This window comes from Cygnus atratus, chromosome 13 (genome assembly GCF_013377495.2).
Source record: "Cygnus atratus isolate AKBS03 ecotype Queensland, Australia chromosome 13, CAtr_DNAZoo_HiC_assembly, whole genome shotgun sequence".
Classification (NCBI taxonomy): Eukaryota; Metazoa; Chordata; class Aves; order Anseriformes; family Anatidae; genus Cygnus; species Cygnus atratus.
The window spans coordinates 8,560,636-8,582,970 of NC_066374.1; the positions used below are offsets into that span (position 1 = coordinate 8,560,636).

A 22,335-nucleotide genomic window follows, 5' to 3' on the forward strand; every position below is an offset into this window, starting at 1 on the left:
GTTTACTACCTGCATTTAAGGAATAAAGCATAACATTAGTATGTTTTTTGTTGTTGTTGTTTTTTTCCCCATCAGCAAATTCAGGGCTTTCACAAGAAGTAGAGTATTCTTGACAAGCTCGGATACCAGCAAGATAAACACAAAATCTGGTCATAATTTCTGGTTGTTCTTTGTTACTTCCAGATTGGGGACAATTTCTACCTTCATGTTCTGGATAATTGGCTGATTTCTCAAAGGAGACCTCTGTACAGCTTATTTTCTGAACAGCATGTTGAATCACAATTTTGCCGCTATCAAGGAAATGCATTTTCCGACTATTCCAAGGCATAAATTATATGTCTGGTTTGTGACTCGTGGCTAGCAGCCTTCCCCCTCATTCTAGGCTCTTGTTAATTTAGGAAATGTACACCCTCCTACATTTGCTTCTATTGCTTTCAAAAAAGATCTGTAATAGAATCCTATTGGAAGACTAATTTGCTAGCTAGCTATTGCATTATAGCTTTACAAAGAAAAAGAACTAATGCACTCAAACTTATAGGCCCAATTTACTAGGGTTTTGTGAAAATTTGTATGAAACTTGAAGTTTTGTAATTCTTTCACTTTCGCATGCCTCAGTTAAACTAACCTCCCTGCATCAGAAGCTATTTTTTTTTTTTATCCGAAGCTTGAATAGTGTGGAGGGGCTTTACCTAAAAAGAGATAATAAATGATTTAACATTCGCCAAAGAATACCCAATGGAAATGCTGCCCATTGGGTTCTGTCTCTCAAGTTACAGTCTTGAACAAAACAAATCCCACCTCCTACTGTTTTCCCTAAAATACTCCTTGTCTCTGAAACACTTTTCTAATTCAAAACGCTAAAAAATATCAGCAACTCACGAGTAAAATTGCAGCTCCTCTCACTAAAACTCTCACACTGCTCTTTCAAATGTCTGTTGCCATAACACTGCAGGCTCTTCTCTGATCATCTCTGCCAAATTAAGCATTAGCGGGTTGGACCGGCATTTGAATGCAAGACCTGCAACCAGCATGCTCTGTAACTTGTATTAGGAGGCACACAGCCCTCACTGCCCAACCTTACCAAAATAACGCTGGATGTCATCCCATTGTTGGAGGTGGTGTTTCCCCACATGAGACAGTGGAGCTTCAAAAGAAGCCTTCTATCTTCTAATAAACATGTACAAATCTATTTGATACACATGGATAAATACACCTCTTTTGATGTATGTTTACACATGTACAACACACAGAATCAATGCAAAAACATGGACTTGTTCAAAACTGTAATGATCACCCATGTTTTAGCTGACAGATAGGAGGGATAAAAAGACAGATGCGCTAATAGCTAGGGTAAGGAAGTGGTAGATGGAGGCAGATATGCTGGAAGGACAAATGTTCAGATCACGTAACTTGTGATACACAAGTGGTAGTAAGATCCATGAGAAAAAGAGACCTTTTTTTTTTTTTGTCCTCCTCCTCTGACTGGTCAGCTTTCTTTGGCCAGATTTTAATATCCCTAACTTTAGAGAAGTCTTAAAATAGTTGCCAGTCATTGAGTCTTTAAATCATCCAAACAGCAGTGGTGGTATTCCCTGCCTTGACAATCCCTTCCCTGGGTTACTGTTGAAGCAAATGGGGAAGGAATGATAAGCAAGCATGGACACTGTGTCTGGGAATAAAATAAAAGAAAAGAGACACTTTCTATTTCCTGTTATTCCTGTTATTCCCAACCTTCCCTTTGCCACAGTAGTCTCTATCTTACCTCCCATCCCTGGATCTTTCAGAGACATACTGGCCACCCCTTGAGATGATGCTCAGAAGCAGAGGTAGTCCAGCTGTGGATGTGCCCCTTGTGCCCATTACAGACCATGCCACTTGACCTTGCTGGGCAGTGCTTTGTTTTGTCCTGCTCCCACTGAGAGCAACGAGAACAAGCGAGATGGATGCAGTTCGTTGTGTGCACCAGGCCTTGAACCTCATCCACAAAGAAACATCCATTCATCTCAAAATGGAACAGGGCTTCAAACTGAACATATAGTACATTCCTCCTCATCTCATGACCTCTTTATTTTATCCTAGAGTACAGATGAATAAAACCCTGAATTCAGTTTTGCAATTGCTTAACAATACAAATCACTACTTATCCACTCAGATTCAGATCCACCTCTTGATTTGTTCCTAGGACACTGTAGTGTGGCAGGTTTTTAGCAATGCAGAACTTATGAAGGAGACACCAGTATTATCATTTTGTTCCTTTTCCAGTGTAAAAAACAGAGGCAAGACCTAGCTTTCATATCCAGTCTTGGTTCTTTTTGTTCTGCAAATTTAAGACATGTAACTACTTATGCATGCAATTTCCTCTTAATTTATGTATTTCACAACTTATCATTACGATGTATTTTTAGCATAGTAATACATTACGCTTTGCTCAAGTCCACAGATCCCCAAACTTCCTCTCTAAGCACATGAAAAGCAATAAAGTATCTGTGTTTGTTGTTTATAAATTAAATTACCTCCAGAAATTTACCAGAATAATTTTTGCTTTGTGTTTTTCGAGTTTTTGATCACACATGTTGTATATTTTGTATATGCCCGGTGCAAATACACGCATACTAAAAAAATGTAAAATGAGATATTATCATTCTTATGGTACAATAGATACCTGTTGGGAGGTACATTTCTAGTTCCTTACTCACAACTGAGTGCTGATTTGCATATCACTCTACCAACTGAAATCCAAATGACCACTCATATGTTTATATGACCTGCAGGAAGTCTCAACAAAATCACTTCACAGTAAGTTAATATTTCCTCTAAATAAAGTTGCTAAAATGTGGTCCAGTGCAGAAATAGTTCATTGATTAGATTTTTATAAAAACAACAACAACAAAACACAAACAAACTCTCCAACTGCACAGTCTTTATTTGGCTGAATAAGTCTCCCAGTCTATAATTATTAGACACCATTTGATAATAATGCCAGTCTTTCCTCCTCCTTTTCTGGTGATTTTCAAAGAGCCCTCATCCTCCCTACAGCTGCTAACAATGTGAAATGGAAAGATGAAGTGGTGGCCTTTCAATGGATGTCACTGATTGGGAGGAGAAAGAGATATGGAAATTTACATTCTGATGAATTCTTCAGGGAATGTCTTACTGAAAATCAAAGCAGCAGAAATCATAAAGGGGGACATCCCTCGGTGATGAAAACCTCAGGCAGCAAAGCTCCTTAGAGAGAATAAGACTTGTCATAAGTCCCTTTCACACTCTTGTTATGGTCCCCAAGGATTCAGGCACTCTCCCAGAAGACTTCTTTGGATAGTTATGATTGCAAAAGAAAGCTTATGGACTCATTATTTATAGAGAAGACTTCAGTTTTAACAACTCAGGTATATTTTTTTCTTAAAAATAAAAGGACTAAGTGTTATTTTTGAAGGTACGACCCCGCTTGTAGAGATATCAGCTGCATATACTTCTATCGTGGGACTTTACTGTGTGTATAGAGGAAGAAAACTTTAACAGGACTGTAAGCAAAATTCCTGATTCTGCCAGTGAAATGCTGGGTGGGGCATTCAGTTTGCTCTTCTGCAATACGTTGATTTGGAAGATCAGTGTATTCAAGGGTGGAAGTACCAATGCAGATGTGACATTTCCCATAGGTGACAAGTAGTTTTATTTATATTTGCAAAATGCATTCAGGTAAAAAGACATTCTAAAAATGTAAAGCAAAACAGTGCAATTTACCTTGTAGGGTTCCCCAAAGAGGTTAAAACCTGAAGCAAAGAGATCTTCATCTTGCTGGACTTCTTGGTTTCTTCTCTCCCATTCTTTCCGCTTAAGTGCACTCCGGTCTTGCTCATAGTGACTGAGGAAGAGAAAGACAAAAAGATGGCATATTATTTTCCCCATCATTTAGTTACATGATCATTACTACCAGTAAGAACAGCAAAACCTCAGAAACTATGTAGCTCCTGAGGATAATTCTGAAAGAAAGAAAGCAAAAGCCACTACATAATTTTCCTAAATGTAAATTTGGAGTCATAATACTATATGAAATTGGGTAATAGGAACTATTCAGAACACTTCCAAAATGAAAACAGACAGAATGTTTTTTTTCAAATTAACAGAACATTATGCACAAGAATAATACAAATTTTGACACATTTGTATGAACAGGCTGCAGAATATACGAACATACACACATACACAAACACGTGCATGCACACCTACGGAGAACGTCTCTGTGCAAATAAAGCAAAAGTGAAGTCAAAGAAGCACTGCAATGTCTTCAAATGCAACTAGCTGTGTAACACTTGTCTATATCCATACCAACGCTCCAGTTCAGCCTTGTGTGATTTAGACCACCTAATTTTGTCCTGTGTACTTGTTAAAATTTATGTAAGGCTTCACTGTGGGTGTCAAGCGTGTTTTAAGAAGGGTTTCTCTAGCCGTCTCCCAGAAGAGACTTCAGGGAAGTTGATTCTAGCGGCAGATAGTCCTACACCCAAACAAACAAACAAACAGGAAAGGATCTATCACCTCAGCGCAGCAATGGTGAGTGGCACTTATCTGTACGTCAGCTTACTCTGTGCACCTGCCAGACCTAGCTGACAAGCTGCGAGATCACACTCGCTTCTCCCCTGAATAGCACTGAAGTACTTTGGTCTCTTAGCTTCGCAAACTACCTCCTGCTCCTCTGAGGGGAAAGATACAATTAAAACCCTGAAGGGGAGGGGGGACAGGGAAGGAAAGAGGAAAGGAAGAGATGCATGCTTCAACTTGCACTGACAACCCCTCACGCGACGAGCATTAAGGGACACTTCTGTGCTTTCAACCCATATTTGATTTGTTATGAGGCTTTTGGCTCTACTTTGTGTCAGTTAATTAGCTACCAAATTCCAGATGACAATTTGAATAGCAGGTTTCGTACATGCACCGATGTCATCTGCTGTAAGCAACACTTCCCTGACAGACTCTGGCCATGCACATACCCATGCCCGCCCTGTATGTACAGGCGCATACATACAGATGGACATATTACATATGTAACAAAGAACATTTAATTCTCCTGTCTCTGGTGAGAATGAATTAAACCTCTATAGAGCTCCACTGCACTTGGAAGATAACCAAATTTCTACAACTTTTGCCTTTTTAGCTCAGCATGATGTTGTATTGAAAGCTTCACACCGAGAGATATAATGAGGAATGAACTGCACAGTGATGAGGCTTTAACAGTGTATAAAGTCACTGATTTCTGAGTGAAACCACAATTACTAATTTGAAGCACCAGCTAATTAAAACCACAGCTATGTATTTAGCCTCTTGTTATACCTACTGCAGTTTATAATTATGAGGACCTCTTTATCTACTCAATTAAAGTTCTTATGATTCAGGCAGGTTGTGTTTGAACCTGCAAGCCCTGCAGAGAGCACAGGAAAGCATATGTCTGTTTCCTGATGACTCCCTGTATCGTTACACTCACACGCTTGTTTTTGTACAGGGTGGGAAAGAAAAAAGCCCAGACAAATGCCGCAGTGAAATCCTTAAATCAAAAATATGAATTAATAACCGGTATAAGCAACTCAAGATCACTCAGGTTTGAATTGCATAATGCTCGAGTATGACTCAGAAACTGAACGCAAAGGCACCTCCATAGGCTGAGCTGAATGATTTCCATCCACCTTTTCCTTCCACAGGTGGGAAGTCTGTGAAGACGCCACGTAATGTCCCCTGATGTGGTGACATCGCTGCCTCACATCCGCTCACCACCACCAAGCTCCAGAATATTCCTATAATCATTCGTGGTGTTTTTGCAAAAGATGATAGCGCAATTTACTGGTTTCCTGAGGGGGAGCGAAGGGAAACTGTTGTAACCACCGGTCACTTTACTACACTACCTGCTCACTAAAAGGTAAAGAGGAGGACACGACTCTCTCTTCCTGTCATGTCTCCATATCAATCCTAAAGTCCACAGGTATGGGAGTAAGGGAACAAAAATCTCATGGGAGATCTTCCCAGTGACTTCTTTGACAGCCTCACCTATAGATGGTGCAATTCTTGCACCAAGAGCAGATCACAAAGCTAGGAGCCCAATCTCACCTGCAGCAGTCACTCAAGTTGGTGGGCCTACTGAAAGCACAATATTATATCCTTCAGGAGTAATCTTTTCTTATGCGAGCAGGCGCATCCCAGGCACTGCCACTTCAGAAAGAATTATTCATGAAAATTAGAGCTGCATTTTACAGCCTTACAATGGCAACCCTGGCCCAGTGTTTCAGCGTGAAATTCTGCACCCACTCAGATCGGACTGAATCTGGCCACTGAACACAGATCACAGAATCTCGGATCACAGACTTCAGCACAGAACAGATCTCATCTTTCATATGAGGCTTCAGCACTTTAGATAAAAGCTGGCTCTGGTCTCAAGCATGCAGAGTATTTAGGGAACCAAGTGGAGGCCTTATGCCACATCTTAACTGAGAAAAAGCAGCAAATGCTCTAAGACTACCCATACACGTTTTGTGACACATTACAAAACCACTAATTCAAAAACAATGAAAACAGTGGTAACTCAAAATGCTACAATCGCTTTAAAAGGCATTATATTAAACTAAGACAGTATTTACAATTTTAACAGGAAAGGCTAAAAACACACACACAAAGAAACGGTATTTTTTAAACACAACATACTTAGGTATCTCTCTTTCAGTGCACATCTTTCTGAAAGACAGATGCTCCGTGCACCCAAGAGAGGAGCACAAAGGGGCATCTCATGCCCTGGATCCCAATGATTTTTGCAGACTATCAAACTGAGCATCCATATTACCACACAAGCAAAGTCCTAAGTGAATTGCTGCCTCTACATCAATCCAAATCTTTCTCATAAATTGTCTTGTGAGAAAAAAAATAAATAAATAAAGGTTTGTTTCAAACTTTCCACTCCCACAGTTACCCCGCAGCCTTAAGTGTACCAAGACTATACAAAAGCAAGTGGTTGCTCATCCTGTCAGGTCAATTGCTTGGTGTATTTCTCTGCAAATGTATTTTTGCTATGCGAAAGCTTGACATGGCACTGATTGTGGCTGTGGAAAGTCAAATATGATAAAATCATACACAGATGAGGATGACTGTTTTGGGTTCCTTGTGATCCGAAGAGAAATGCTGATTAGATCTTAAGGTTGCAGAGCACTGAGAACCTAGTGGCATGTTCTCCAGAAACTCTTAATGCAGCCACGAGGCAATCTCTGGGACTTGTGTTTAATATAAAGCCTAACTAATGTTCTGTGAAATACGGATATGTGATTAGTGGTGAAGGTGTCAGTGAAACTATAGTCAGATACGACGAGGAACACCAGAGTTCAGGCTGTCTCATTAGTATGAGAAATACTTCATGACTCCTCTAACGCCAGGAGAGTAGGAAATCACAAATACACAGTTTTGTAAACATTTAAAAAAGAGATTTAGAAGAAAACAGCTGGAGGCTGTGATACTCATTGTATCTGAGAGGGCCAGTTCCCTAGATACAGCTATTAGGTAACAACGCAGTTTAAATACATGAGCTTTATTGTTTTGTTACCACTTATTAGATTAATAATTGAATTAGAATGGGGAAGTCTGTACATAAATCTGAGAAGACCAGGAATGGTGAGCAATAAGAATGCTACAAAGTACACGAGACCACTGCTCTAAAAATTACCTGTTTGCTGGGTATGGCAGAAAGAATGGGAACAATAACACTACCGCTCTGCTTTAACATCAACACGAGCTGCAAATGCATTTCAAATAAAGGCGTACTTAATCCTTTAAAATCAGACCAGCATACATCCATTTGTCATTTTTCTCAGCCACGGACACCCTCGGGGAGGGCGGGCGGTGAGCCGATGCGCTGTGACAGGCCAGGTGCTCAGCCCGGTGAAGCCGCAGTGCCAGCAAGGCCCAGGGAGCTGCACCCTTTGGCCCACGACTGTGACAGGGACGAGGGCGACAGGCAGAGAGGGGGAGAGGCTGGCTGATGGGGAAGGAGGCTGTAGCAAGTGCATGCCTGCTGTCTTTTGCCGTAGGTTATGGATTGGAAGCTAAAAACGTGGATCTGATTGTAAGAGATGGAAGTCAGGCATGGTCAAAAAAGAGATCTAGAAGTAGAATAAAAATTTAGGCACTAGAAAGGACAATGCAATCATCTGCGGGGAAAGTAAGAAGATGCAGTGCAAGTGATCTGGAGGTAGAAGAAAAAAAAACGTTTAGGACATTGCAAAAGAGCTAGAGGTTAGAGTGAAGAGTTAAAAGGAAAGCCAAAGAAGTAAGATGAACAGCTAAAGGCTGAGACCTGGCATTTGGGGTTTGTCTTCAAAGACGCCGTAACTAAAGCCACAGAGGTAGTCTCCCAAAGCGTGGAAGACTAGGAAAGGCAGACAAGCCTGACAGAGAGGAGAAAGGAGAAGAAAGAAGTCAGACCAGACAAGTTTGAAGAATAGTCACTGTGACATGAAAAAAAAAAAAAAGCAGAAGAGAATGATCAAATATATAGTGTTGCAGAAAAATCATGAATGAGAACAGAACACTGCTCTGTTGATTCAGACAAAACAACAAAAGTGCAATAGGGAAAGAATCAATAAAAAGCTGGAGCAGAGAGGCTTTATAGTAGTGACAGACTACATGCTGGAGGATAAATGCATAACATTAGAGAAAAACAGCATTTATCCACAAGTTAGGGAAGTAGTTTCTTTAAATATTGAAAGCAGCAATGTCTGAATTCACAAAAATGCACACTGATCAAATCAAATATTCTCCTGTAATAGTGCTCTCCCCTCTGCCTTAAAATATCAGGTTAGCCTAAATGATGAAAGAAGCTCTCAAACTGAAATGTTTGTCATTTGTGGAAACAAGAAATAAACAAAAGCTTCTAAACTAAGACATGGTGAATATAAAATGGAATAAATTTAAGAACTGAAAGTCCCTTCCCAAGGTTATTTCTTCACAGTTCTGACTCTTGGACAGAATTGTTCTCTGTCACAAGTGCTCTGGAGGTTGGTGAGGTAAAGCCAGAAACTGGACTTCCTCAAATATTCATATGCCTGAGCAAGGTATTAAACATCCCAGCTGAAAAATCACTAGTGAACATATTTGATTTATGTGAGAAATCCAGCTCAGTTCAATGAGAATATTCCCATGCTTAAAATAAGCGCTTGGCTGCTTTTCCACACCAGGGCAATTCTTTTTCAATGTGAATAAAAATGTAAGGCAAAAGGCAGTCTCACCTGATAGCCCAGCAAGGTGAAACTCTACCTCTAGCAAATGCATTACAGTAGCAATTCCCCTCTACATTAGTCCAGATTTATCTCAACATTACTCCACTGATTTCATGTAAAACTAGAGTACCACAATATCATACGAAGGAAGGAGAACAGGTTTCTCGGTGTATTCTGATTCTCCCAGTATACTCTGTGGTATTTCATTATTCCAAATGAAAAAATCTGCCTGAGGTCTTAAATTTTATTACAATTCTTAAAATATATTTAGTAAATGAGGGGAATTTCAAAACCTGATCTTTAAGCAAAAATATGGTTAACTTACCAGATCTTCCCTGCCCATCTGAAGGCATTGTTTCACTTACTGATAAATGTCATGAGCATTACCCGCACTTAAAATGGCAAAATTCTTCTTCATCTGTTTAGTGGCACTGCTCTTGCATCTTTGTCCTGGCAATTTTACTACTTAACAGAGACCAATCAGGCCACCATAGAATAGCTTTACACTTCTCTCAATCTTTCTTATTTAACATTTGCTTTAATGTTGTGTTCTTCTTCATTGCATGAATAGTTACTGAAAGTATCTAATGCTGCACATATCTACCACTGTACTTCAAGATAAATGATTTATTTTAAAATATAGAATATTCTGTCTTTGATGTTCAACAGTTCTGTAGAGAAACACTTGAGATGGTCACTGGTTATCTATCTACATGAGCTAAATCTTTTAACAATTTGCATTAAAAACAATGCCATTCCCATAGCCCGTTAGATAAAGAATACAGAAGATTAAAGCCTCCGAACAAAATAACACCCAAGAGACCCTTAGGCAATTTATGGAAATTTAAACTAGGAGGCTAAGGGTTTGGCTTATATTTGTCACATTCTTCATTCTTTTTAGCTATTTTTCCCCCTAAGTATCTAGAAAATGTTACTGTCACTCAATTTCTCCTCTTTTTGGCATTATGCATCCCCAAACCTTTCCTTAACATGAATTTGGAAGGAACGATTCTGGGGGAATGGATGGAAGAGATAACTTCCTGAATAGTAAGCATATAAAGAATAGATGAGGTTTCAAAGGGGAGCATTTATTGTTTCCTGTATCATAGCACATTGTCTTTCGATATGATTAGTTATCAGTCTGAGTTATCAAAAACTGGGATGAAATAAAGCGCTTACGCAGTTATGCTTCATTGATGTCAGCTAGGGGAGCATGAAAATCTCCATGAAGTTGGGTAATTGATGTGTAAATCAGAGCTCAATCGCTCTGTAATAGAAATGGTCCCACTGAAAGTATAGTTGTTGAACAGTATTGCAGAGGGGTGGGAAAGAAAAAGAGAAACAGAATCAAGATAAGACTTATTTATTTAAAATGATAATAAGTGGCAATTTACACAATTTTCTCTTCAAGAGAGAAGCACTGTCAGATACATTTACATGCAAGCTGCAGACCACTGTGTTTGGATATTCTTATTCGACAATAATTAACTGTTTCTGTTTTATTAAAATGCTAGGGGACACTGTTAGGGATATTTAAAAAGCAAATTAAATGAACATGTTCATGCTTTGAAAGGCTACATGTGTAAACGACATCAGTGATTGTAATTTGGTTAACAATGTGTGTTCAAGGTATGTTTTGGAGTTCTATTACAGTCCTCTTGTCAGTTCAGATTTGTACTAAGGGAAACAAAAGCTAAGCTGAAGGAAAAGAGAAAAAAGGAAACTGAAGAGAAAAATGGTTATAATATAAACAACTCCAAAAGGACATTAAAAGACAAACGGTCATTATAGAACATCAATCACATAAAATAGCTTTGCAACATACTATATTTCTAAGAGTAAACACCCGATACATAAATATCTAGTTAAGGTAACATTTTTTTTTTGTTAATTGTTGTTTCTGTTGTCAGCTCTTGTTTGTTTTAATAAATGAATGCACACTAAGATATTCATATCAGCTTAGCAAAAACACCCTGAATCCAGTATGTTAGTGATGGTTTACTTTAAACTGCTAATAAACTATAGCAAACTCACATAAAGGTAAAATTTATGAGTATTTTTGGCACCAAATGAATTATATTCAGGACACTGGACCTGTATCAGGAAGCTCTATTAGATGGGTAATGTCCTGTGACTGTAAGGGGACTCTGATAGCTTGTAGTAGGGGGGTTGGATAAGGAAGGAGGTTCCACCTGAATTCTGAATTTCACTTCATTGCACTCAGGAGTTTATCAGAATATGGCGGTCATTTTTAACCACCCCCCCCCCTTTTTTTTTTTTTAAGGTTCTGTTGATTTCTTCTGGGATTTGAAGTTTCTTCAAAATTCACTGATGGCAATGAAGCTATTAGGCATTTGCCAAAGTATATGCTGTAATTCAAAAACATTTCAAAGCACATCTCCTAACAGCTTCCTAGCTGCCATCATGCTTCTACATTGTTCTACATATTAATCTGTTACTGATAAAAACAGATCTGTTTAGTTGCATGCTGTGCATTATTCTTTATACACATCAACAGTAAATGTGGCACGGTACTATTACACAGAGTACATGTATTACACCAAAGGCATAACAATAATTTGATGCAATTAAAGATCTTTTAACAAAGCCTATTACTGTCTGTTTTTCCTTTGGTTGGATACCTCAAATTATTAATTAAAAATGTGCTACTAAGTTTCTTCTGGTAATACATGCACCATTTTCAAAGAGTAAAATACATTTTAATATACAGAAATAGAAAGTCTATAATTTATTATCACTTAATGTATACAGACTGCATCCTTACACCTGCACTGAAAACCATATGGAACTCTACTTTTGTCTTTACCTCCATTTTATAACTAAAATTTTTCTTTAATATTGCTACTTAAAACTTTTCTAGGCACCTGTAGGATGTATCCTTAAAAATTGAGTCCTTATATTTTCCAAGTATTTTCCTGAAATATTGGCAATGATATGCAGTAGACAGCTAGCAGAAATAAATCTAACCTTTTAAAAATGTTACAAAACAATCATTGATTAACACATCCTTTTGGAGACAGATGAATCAGCAGACTCAAATGCTTGAGTATTTTATCACAGAAGTGCTTCCATGCTACTCCTACAGCTCTAATAAATGCACTCATTTACTAGCAGGCACCTCTGCTCCCTTGAGCATTTTCACATGCTGTGCAGTTCTTTAACCACATGTTCTTAAAACTTAACGTGTGCTGAAGAATACCACCACAGGAAAATTAAAAATTCAGGAGGATGACTATTTCATTCATCAATTTTAGATTGAAGGAGAAGTGCAGACAGGCCTTTGTTTATAGTGCATACATACAGACTGATTCAGAGACCCCAATACACAGACTAGTAGTGCTGTAAGCCTAATATAATTTAATTTATTGTTGTTTAGGACTCTGGCTAGAGAAATTATTTTGTAATAAATTATTCTTCTCTCAGTTGAAATCCCATATAATTGCCCCCATTTGCTGTAGTAATATCTACTGGAAAGGAAGAGACGGCCAAATAAATTTAAGGTGCTCTCATTTCAAATTCAAGTAAACATGCATTTCATTGCCGTCATCAATATATTGCCCATCTCGGGCAGCAGCAAAACACAGGAGACACAATGATTTTGTGGCTTCCCGAGACTTACTGGTCATGAGCTTGGAAAGAACCTTGAACATTCAAACTCCAAACTTTCAGCCTTCTTCCACTAGACCCTAAAAAGCCTCACAGCAATAAGATGCCTGTTATACACAGCTTTGGAAAGTATAATATTTTGTAGATATTTTTTCCTGAATAGATACAGAGTCAGCAGATCAATGGATTATCACCATCTTTGGCTTCTAGTGAGGAAGGTAATCTATAACAAATACCACTCATGTCTTATCACACAATGTTTATTTCTCATTAATAAACCAAGTATAAAGTATGACAAAATAATTTAACCAAAGCAGCACAAAGTTCACCAGCAGTGCTGAGGTTTACATCCTCTCTAAGGGCACAGTTCAACTTCAGCTGATGCTACTGGCAATTTTCCCAGTGATTTCAATGACGACTAGATGGGACCTAGCCTTTTAATAATGACAAAGAAGCCAGGTCTTTTAACACTGCCAGTTCTAAGCAACAGCAGCTTTTTGGTACAAACTAGCTATATTCCACATGCTAACAGAAATTCTTTATCCACTGCCAAAAGTTTAAAAATACAAGTTTGAAATTTGCTCCTGGATTTGAAAGCTAAAAATGATCACTTAAAAAATGTAAAAAATTCTCCTCTTCAGGTAGAGCAAAATCATAACACAATCTTATTTAGACAGACGAAAACTACAACCTCATGTCTGATATTTGAATTTTTAAGGTGGGTGTGATACAAATGATTATCCAAGTACCATAATTTTCAGAGCCAAACAGAAACTGTTTCCCCAATTATGTTTTGAATGTACTTGAAATTTCACATGTATAAGTGATTTCATGAATGACAGGAATGCCACAACAAAGAAAACACGGCCATTTAAGGCCAAATTCCCAGAAGAAAAATAAGACCAAAGCTCTAACCCATCCTTCGTCCTACAATGGCCAACAGCAACGCCTAGCAAAGCACCTAGGAACAGAGCGGAGCATTCCTCTAAAATATCACCTCTGCCTTGAGAAATTTTTGGCATCCATAGCTAAATGTTAAGTACAAAGGATCTGATGGCTTTGTATTAACATCCTTAATGCTTTCAAACAGAATATCCTGTTGCAAGGAGTTTCACAGCTCATCCGAAAATTATCACTTTATCTCAAACTAAGTTCACCATTCATATAGGTCTGAAAACCTGATTGATTTAACATTTGCATTTTATCGCATATGTGAGAAGGGAATTCACATTTGTATTTTGGGGCATCTGCATTTATTACAAGCAGGTGGACAGGAAGCTCTGGTTCTCTTCAGTCTGCAGAGAATCTCAGACGTGTATCCCATGACACTAACTATATCATACATTTTCAAGACCAGACACATGGATTACTGCATCCTGAATAACAGTTATTTACACTACAAACCCTTTATAAGTACTTTTGTCCCTGCTGCTGTCAATCAGCAAATAAATAATGTTATTTATTTTCATTACATGAAGACAACATGTTATTTAATAAAAGTGCATCCTCTTTGAATTCCTTACCATCAACCATTTGTCTAATAGAAACATACTGTGTAACTTGCAAATATTAAAATGCAATGTTAGTGAGTCATATCCACTGGAGGCTGGCCAGCTCCAGCACATTTCAGTATTTAATAATAAAAAAAGTCTAGTGTAAAAATATGTAAACCAGCTTCCATCCTGCTTTAATACTCACTTAACATGAGAAGAAAGTGAACGCGATTTTGTTTAAATATTAAACATTACATTTCTTCTTTTGATTATTAAAGTATTATTAACGCTAAATGAAAATGTGTTTGCAGCCTTCCTCTGAAGTCTTAAAGGCCATCGTTACCATAATATTTTGTCCCTCTAGCTGGCTTCTTTGGGGGATCTCAAAGCTCTTTACAGATCAGTACCAGTCATGCCCGACTATGCCTGTGGGAAGGAGTAACTACTGATTTCAAGCAAAACAACTGAGGGAGTGAAAGTTCAAATAAGTTGACTAAGGTCATTCAAGAAGCAAGAGACAGCTGTGGGAATTAAACTGAGGCGTCCTGACTCCCAGACATCAAACTTCACCATAAGACCAGCTGTAACTTGCAACCATTCATCCACCACTAAATTCCAAGATGACAACCATCGAGTTGAATTTTAAGTATAACTAACAACCCCATACAGCAAGAAGGAATTATCTTTATGTGCGTTTCCAGAACATTGGGTCATACACAGCGAGACAGGTTTTCTCCTGCTGAATGTTACTGGGAGAGGTAGGCAAGGATGTTCTTATTACATTTGCTGCAAGGAGGGAGCGTATCAAATGATTTAATTTCGTGTAGTGCCCCACTTACTTTGAAAAACTGATACTGCACAGGGCATAATGACATTAGGTGATTAAAGTACAACAACACTCATCTTGCCAGTACCTTTTATACCAAGTGTCCACAAGTGCTACTGCAGCAGGCTTGAATCTGGAAAAGCTGGGCCTGCAGAGGCAATTGGGACCCAGTAACATAAAACATGGACCTTCTCCTCCTCTCACTGGGAGCCCCCACCCGAGCAGGCACCAGAAATAAGCTCAACAGGGCCCTTGGAAGAGCGTCCCCTTCCCCTCACCTCTCAGCCCCAAACATTATGTGACTTTCAGGCATCACATCCATGATCCCCTGACCCCAAAAGCAACCGGTTGACAAGTTAAGGTGTATTGACAGTAAAGTGACACGATACAATCATAAAAGTGTGATGCACTTTCACTTTTCAGCTGGTATTGCATCGAAAATAACTAGCATCTAGCACTGCTCATTATGCCAAATGTATTAAAGCCTCAGTATCCATGGTAGGAAATGTGTGTTTTGTCACACACGCTCTTTAATGTGACAGAAATACAAATTCATGTTTTCTTTCATACAAATACCTAATGGGGTTTGAATAAAATAAAATCTGCACATTGCCATGTGGAAATTAATTTTAAAGAACTGTTTATCAATTTAATTCCACTGATAGTAACAGACAGATTTATGAGGCAATTAACTAAATATTTGTTTTTTCACGTTTCAATTCATTATAGTAAATTAACAATTTTCCACTTGAAAGTCTTGCATTGCTACACTGAAAGCCTAAAAAATGTGTATATTACTGTCGGTCTACGAAGGATTCTTTGAGTTTTAGAACATGGATTATTCTCCTCACATTAACTTAACATACTGTATGTAATTCAAAAAAAAAAAAAAAAAGAAAAACCACCACATTTCAGTATTACCCACAGAACCTGTCATTCTTTAAATGTCAGTTTCAAGCAACTAGACATAAATAAAGAATAATTACAGCTCTAAAACCAATGTAACATCTGTTCAAGCAAACAATCCTGCAGAGCTGATTTTATGGCCACGTAACACCCACCTATGGCTCAGACAAGCCTAAGAGAGAAAACCAAGGGCCCGGACAGACCTGGCCTGGCCTTCTGCGGCCTCCCAAGGCCAGACGTGCCCCTCACAGCACGCCCTACCAGAGCTGACGGCTGGAGCAAACCAAAATAAAACTGACATGAAGTACAACGCGCTAACGGCCTCCACACCAGCAGTCCGCACACCATTCACAACGAGGCCCGTGACTCCACAAGTAAAGCCACGTCTACCTGCACTGATTTTGATACTTAAACCTTTTAATTCGTGATTTCATCTCCAAGGAGGTCATCTGGTCACGTCCACGTGCATCTCCTCACATCAGCAGGCCAGGTACGAAACGCATTAAGCAGCAGTCAAAAGACAGAGCTACAGTTTTATGTTCTTTTAACGCATATTGTACCAAATTAACATCAGGAGGAGTATATTCTATAAATATAAAAGCAGCTGCTTACATGGCTCCTTGGATTCTTCTCTCCTGACTGCTGGTGTTTCGCTACCCGCCCTCTGCACGTGCTTCCCGAGCTATCGCGCCTCTGCCAGCTCAACTCGCCACGGGTGAGCCCACCTGAGGGATCCGTACCAACTACATTCCTCGGTTCTGCACAGATCCCGAGTATTTTCTTGAATAAAATGTAGTTTGCCTGTTCTTAAAAATTCCCTGGATTTAAAAATTTACTGTATTGCAGGACAATCACATCAGAATATTAGTCTAAATAGGTTTTGTAGCCAGATCGGATCTAGTAGATTTACTGTTTTATGGGACCACATCTCATAATACATACAGAAATCCTCAGGAAAGGCAAGAGGATGGGACTGCCCACCTCACTGAGTAATAAAAACCTGTTGTTCACTGGATAAATCACTTTCCCCATTGCTAATATTTACAAATTTGATAACAATGACAGGGAACAAAGGATCTCCTGACAGCTATTAATTATTTCAGAACAATGCGCAAATACTAGTTGAGTGGGTAATTGCCATTATCAACGTGCATTACAAATTGAGAAACTGAGGCACTGGGAGATAAATGACTTACTCACGGCCACGAGATGAATTAGTGGCAGCAGTGGGAGCGGAGCCACTTCCCACTGCCCCTGTTTAGTCCCCTTACCTCCTACCACTACAGCCACCACCAGAAAAGACTTCAATTTTAGCACTGAGGAGGCTAATAATTATCAAATGAATACTAACTAATATTAAAAGTACTCCAGCTGGCTAGTAGAGAGGCTTTAATTCTTGATAAATGCTCCATACATTAATATTTATCAAGTTGTTAAGCATTGTCCAGAATGTCATCTTATCAATCCACCAAGTTCAAACAAATTAAATATAAGCACAGTATCTGAGCACCATTAAAAATGCAGGCAGCAAATGTTACTGTTCTTTATCCTTTTTACTTAAAAAAATATATATATATCAGTAAATCAGTGACCTCTGTGCAGGGCATTTTCTGAAGACTAATGATGGGCTGGGATAAATGGCCCTCACTTCTACTATGGGTTATCAACTCCTCCCATCTGATCATTAATTCCCTAGGAAATGCCTTTTGCTTCAATAGCTTTTGCTTAAATAGATCACTAGTGAGAGGGGGAAAAAAAAAAATCATGCCACTAGAAATGAACTCCTGTAGAAGCTGAGTTGCATATGCCGTAATCTGCACATAAAGACTTCACAGGTGACTTGCAAAGGCCTTTTTAATTGTATTTCCGACTCCTCCTTTTTCTTCCCCACTTGGTACGACAAAGGCAGCCAGTGGGCAAAATTTTTGATGCTCCCTACATACGCTTACAGAGGATGTTTGGAAAGGTCTTCAAGATGCTTTCTGTGAGCTCTCATACATTAAGAAGTGCAGGATCCTGTGCCTTAATTAAGAGCTTCTTTTTAACAGTGTGAATTTCTGATACATGAAACAGCATTAGGGCCCTGTTTTATCTGGAGGGGAAGGGAGCAATGGGAGGGAAGCAGAAAACAAGCTTTCAGCCCCTACTTAAATAGCAAAAAAAAAAAAAAAAAAAAAAAAAGAACATATGACCAACTCCTTATTTTGTTTGCAAGACACGTTTAATATCAGGATGCTGGGGAGAGGCCCTGCACCACTCAAGTTTCATTATCATTACAAAATATAGCAGAATGCCTTCACTCAGAAGTTTATTATCATAAATAATTAAAACAAAACTATCCTTATGGTATGAAATAAATGAACAAAGTACATTATAGGATGCATTTGTTCTGGGTTTTATTGCTGTTTCCTGGCTCCCTACATCAGAAAATTCTGGAATTTGCGATCATTCTCCTGATCATTGGTCTGAATCAGGAAAATTTTACTGCAGCTGGCTCAAATGACTTGTTCTTTCCAAACCAAACCAAACAAACAAAAGGACAGCATGTACTCTTTACTAATTACATACACAACAATATTTCTGTGATAAATCCGGTATGTGATATACAAAACGGTTTAAAAAAAATCAAAATATAGTATTGGTTTCTAAGAAATAACAAGGAGAGGAAAATTTTAGCCCTAAAATTAAAGACTGTCTGATTTGTAATTACAAGAACATGCTAAGGTACAGATGAAACGATTAAATCTCTGCGGTACTGATGCTAACAGAATATTGTTCTCATAAGCTTGCAAGTGTTGGGCACACTCAAGTTCTTTGAAGTTTTGCTTTGTTCCTTTGACTTATTTTATGCAGGTCAAAGATCACCATCACTGCACGTATCTGTCACTGGCGGATAATAACGCTACAACTCAGTTTGGAAGCAGGCTAGGCTGGCATGTTAAACTAGCAACAGACACATCAATCTTACTATTCCTGAAGACCGTGCAGTTCAGCGCCTGGAGGTTCGAACTCAGAACTAATGATAGTTACTAGTTTCTGCATCTTGATGCACCAGGTTAGGTCTCTTTTCTTTTGAGCAGCCTGTCCCTATGGACGAGCAAAACATGCCAGGAAAGCAAATTATCCTGCTAATCCAGCGCACACTGACAGAACCCCACTGGAGAGCAGCAGGATTGTGGGGAAGCATGCAGAGACCTATGACAGCAAAAAGAGCTTTCCAGGGAAAAGACCAGGCAAACAGAACAGTCATCAGAAGTTGGGTAATAATCATAATTTGTGAGAAATAGAAAGACTATTATTATTGGTGCAGTAGCATGTAATGTGAAATACTACAGCATACCTATCGTCAGCTAAGTAACTGATAAGCACCTAAAATAGGCAGGTCAGGATATAATGCCTCACTCATCAACTAGAGGGAAAATTTCTTCTCTCTCTCTTGTCCCTGATAGACTGCTGTTGAATTGTTTTTGTTTTTACTTCAGAAACCAGTGTCCAACATGAATACTTAACACATTTACCTCCTAGTTCTGTGCATACACCAAGTCCAATTAAACAAACCCGAGGAGGAATGGTACCTGCTAAAATTCCAGTCTGTTTTACACTTACAAATAAATGAAATCACTGTACGTCTCTAACAAAAAGCTGCCGTATTCCTGCCTCAAAAGAGAAGAAATCCATACATTAAGGCAACGATGGCATTTCTTAGTGCCAAAAGCAAGGGGAAAAGGGGTGATGTTTACACTAAGTGCTCATAACTTCAATAGTCAACATGAGGCTCTCGTGTTGAACATCAAAGAGGACGTCTTCGTTGTTTTCTTTTGTTTTTTGTTAAACTGAGCAAGATTTCAGAGCAGGTATGTATGCGTAGATGTGTCTGCACTGCACCAGTTTCTTAAATGCCCCCAGCTTACACTTTTCACCACCTGAGCTACCAGTGGGGGAAATTTAAAAGAAACATATCATGTAAAAATCGTACATCTAAGTGCTTGAGAAACCCAGGAGGCAAATAGGTACCTTTTGTTTGAAACTGTCGCAGCATTTTAAAGCAAGGAGAGGAAAAGTGGCTCACAAGTGAAGCAATGAGTGTAATGGGCTATAATTTTATCATACAACATGGAAATTGAAGTTGCAAAACAGCAAGAATATATTTGTTTCTAGTTCCACTGGGTCATCATCTCTCTCAGGAGCCTAAAGGGAAGTACCTCAAGCCAGCACAGTTTCTATTCCTTCTATCCTAAGCACAGCTCGACAGTCTTGTGAAGCACCTTTCCCCCTTCATGCACCACAACCAAATCCCTTCAAAAAGAACTGGAAGCTCTCTGCTGACCTCAGGGAACACTAAATGTGGCCTCGGTGCATACAAACAATGGCTTTACTTTGCAAACAGTTATCAAAATCACATCCAAATAGGCAACGCAGTACACAAATATTTTTAAACATACACAGACACATGTATGTATATGTGTGTGTGTATATATATAAAAATAATGGCACCTTCTTTACATAGATATTTCCACTAAACTGTTATTAAGAAACATATTAAGAAAAAAATCTCTTCACCCTCAAAGCACTCATGTACTGCTATTCCCTTGGGAAACTCTGTTCAGAGAAGTACTCTAGGGAGCCAACTACAGCTGTGCTACAATAAAGAAACCGTGTATGGTTTCATATTTGTAATAAAAAAATTTGCACTTAAATGCAGAACTGGTTAGAGAAAAAAGTTATTAATATATGTAGGATTTTTTTTTATGGGAAACTGAACAGACGCATCATCACCTACTCTATAGTCACAACACATCTCAAAATCGTTACTGGGGCTGCACAAACTAAAATAAAAAAATAACACTGAAATTATTACAGCCAGTTTGATGCTCAGTAATACATACGGTTGACCTCAGAGCCAAACAAGCTGGTGGTCTGTAAGGGCACAAGATGAAACACCCTACAGGAGTTTAAATCCCAATCCTAGCACAGGAGTTTCCCTTAATATCAAAGTAGCTTCTTAGGAAAGCAAATGAAGTACATTACCTCTGGTAATGGTAACCATTTACTCCTTGAAAAGCCTTGAGAGAGCTCTCACAAAGGGTAGCCTATGTTTTATTAAATCCTATTGCATACTTTTATTTTCAGGTCATACAACCTGAAGGACAAAGGATTCACTTAAAGTTTTTAAAGCATTCCGATTTTATCAAGGATTAGTTGTTGTGATTCTTCAATAATTCAAGCTTCATCCTAACAACGCATTGCATCTAAATGTGAGTAGTATTAAAGCAGAATGTATATACAAGATATTTCTATCAAGCCCCAAATGCTCAGCACAAACAAACCACTGGCAATACAATCAATATGAAGACCTTACTAAGAACTTTGATTATTCACGTTTGTTATTTATACGAAACAAAACCTCAGGACAATAAGACCTTTAATTGTGTGGCATAAGGACATAGTCACATCTGCATATAGGTAGTTATTTTGTTATTTAGGAAATGAGACAACTAGGGAGACAGACATTCCCTCTTTGCTCAGTGTTTTACAGTTGTATCAAATAACAGACTATGACTGCCTTGTGCCCGGAAGTGGGCCAGAAAAGCCACAGTAATAGGTCAGCTCAGCTGCGCATACAGATGCTTTGAGATGAAGATCTGGTAAGAAGCAGTAGATCAGCAAAACTGGGTCCATTACATATATTTAAAGTAACACACCCTAACATATTTTATTTTTAAATCTTCCTTAAAATAGATAAAAATCATGCAGTCATCAAGGTGCTTCTGTTGGTAACCACTCATGCTATTTGTAATGTTTATTTTGGTATTAAACAAAGGACATAGAGAAACCTTAGCCAGATGCTGTTTATGGCCAGAGGTAGTGAGAGCTGACACAACAGGTCAACACTGGGACGTGTTCAGAAATAGATGACAGAGGGACAGGGAGGAGAAAAAACTATATGTTTAATCTGATTTTCTGCTAATGACTGAAGAGACAGGTCTTCTGAGAGAAGCGGTGCTTGGCAAAGGCATGAATTGTCCTACACTTGCTATATGAAACAGGCTGGTTTGTTTTCCTTCTCTATGATGTACCTCTCAGCCTTCTCAATGGGAGTGAATGATCCCTGATACTGAACTGCTCAGCCAAACAAAAGTAGGCCTCCCCTGCTTAGCTGGTTTATTCCCTACCTCCACTAACACTTGGAAGGGATTCAGAAAAGAGCTACAAGAGCGATTAGAGAGCCTGGAAAAAT

The 22,335-nt window shown here is 38.7% G+C and overlaps 1 protein-coding gene across 11 annotated transcripts in view; it reads right to left on the bottom strand.

The window, feature by feature from the left end:
- The window catches only part of AFF2 (ALF transcription elongation factor 2), a 336,498-nt gene that overhangs the window by 247,568 nt on the left and 66,595 nt on the right, over positions 1 to 22,335 (bottom strand). For all 11 annotated transcript variants that reach the window (XM_035541447.2, XM_035541446.2, XM_035541445.2 and 8 more), the window contains one exon: positions 3,742 to 3,862. In XM_035541447.2, coding sequence (XP_035397340.1) covers positions 3,742 to 3,862 — 121 coding nt within the window. The remainder of the gene's footprint in view (positions 1 to 3,741; positions 3,863 to 22,335) is intronic.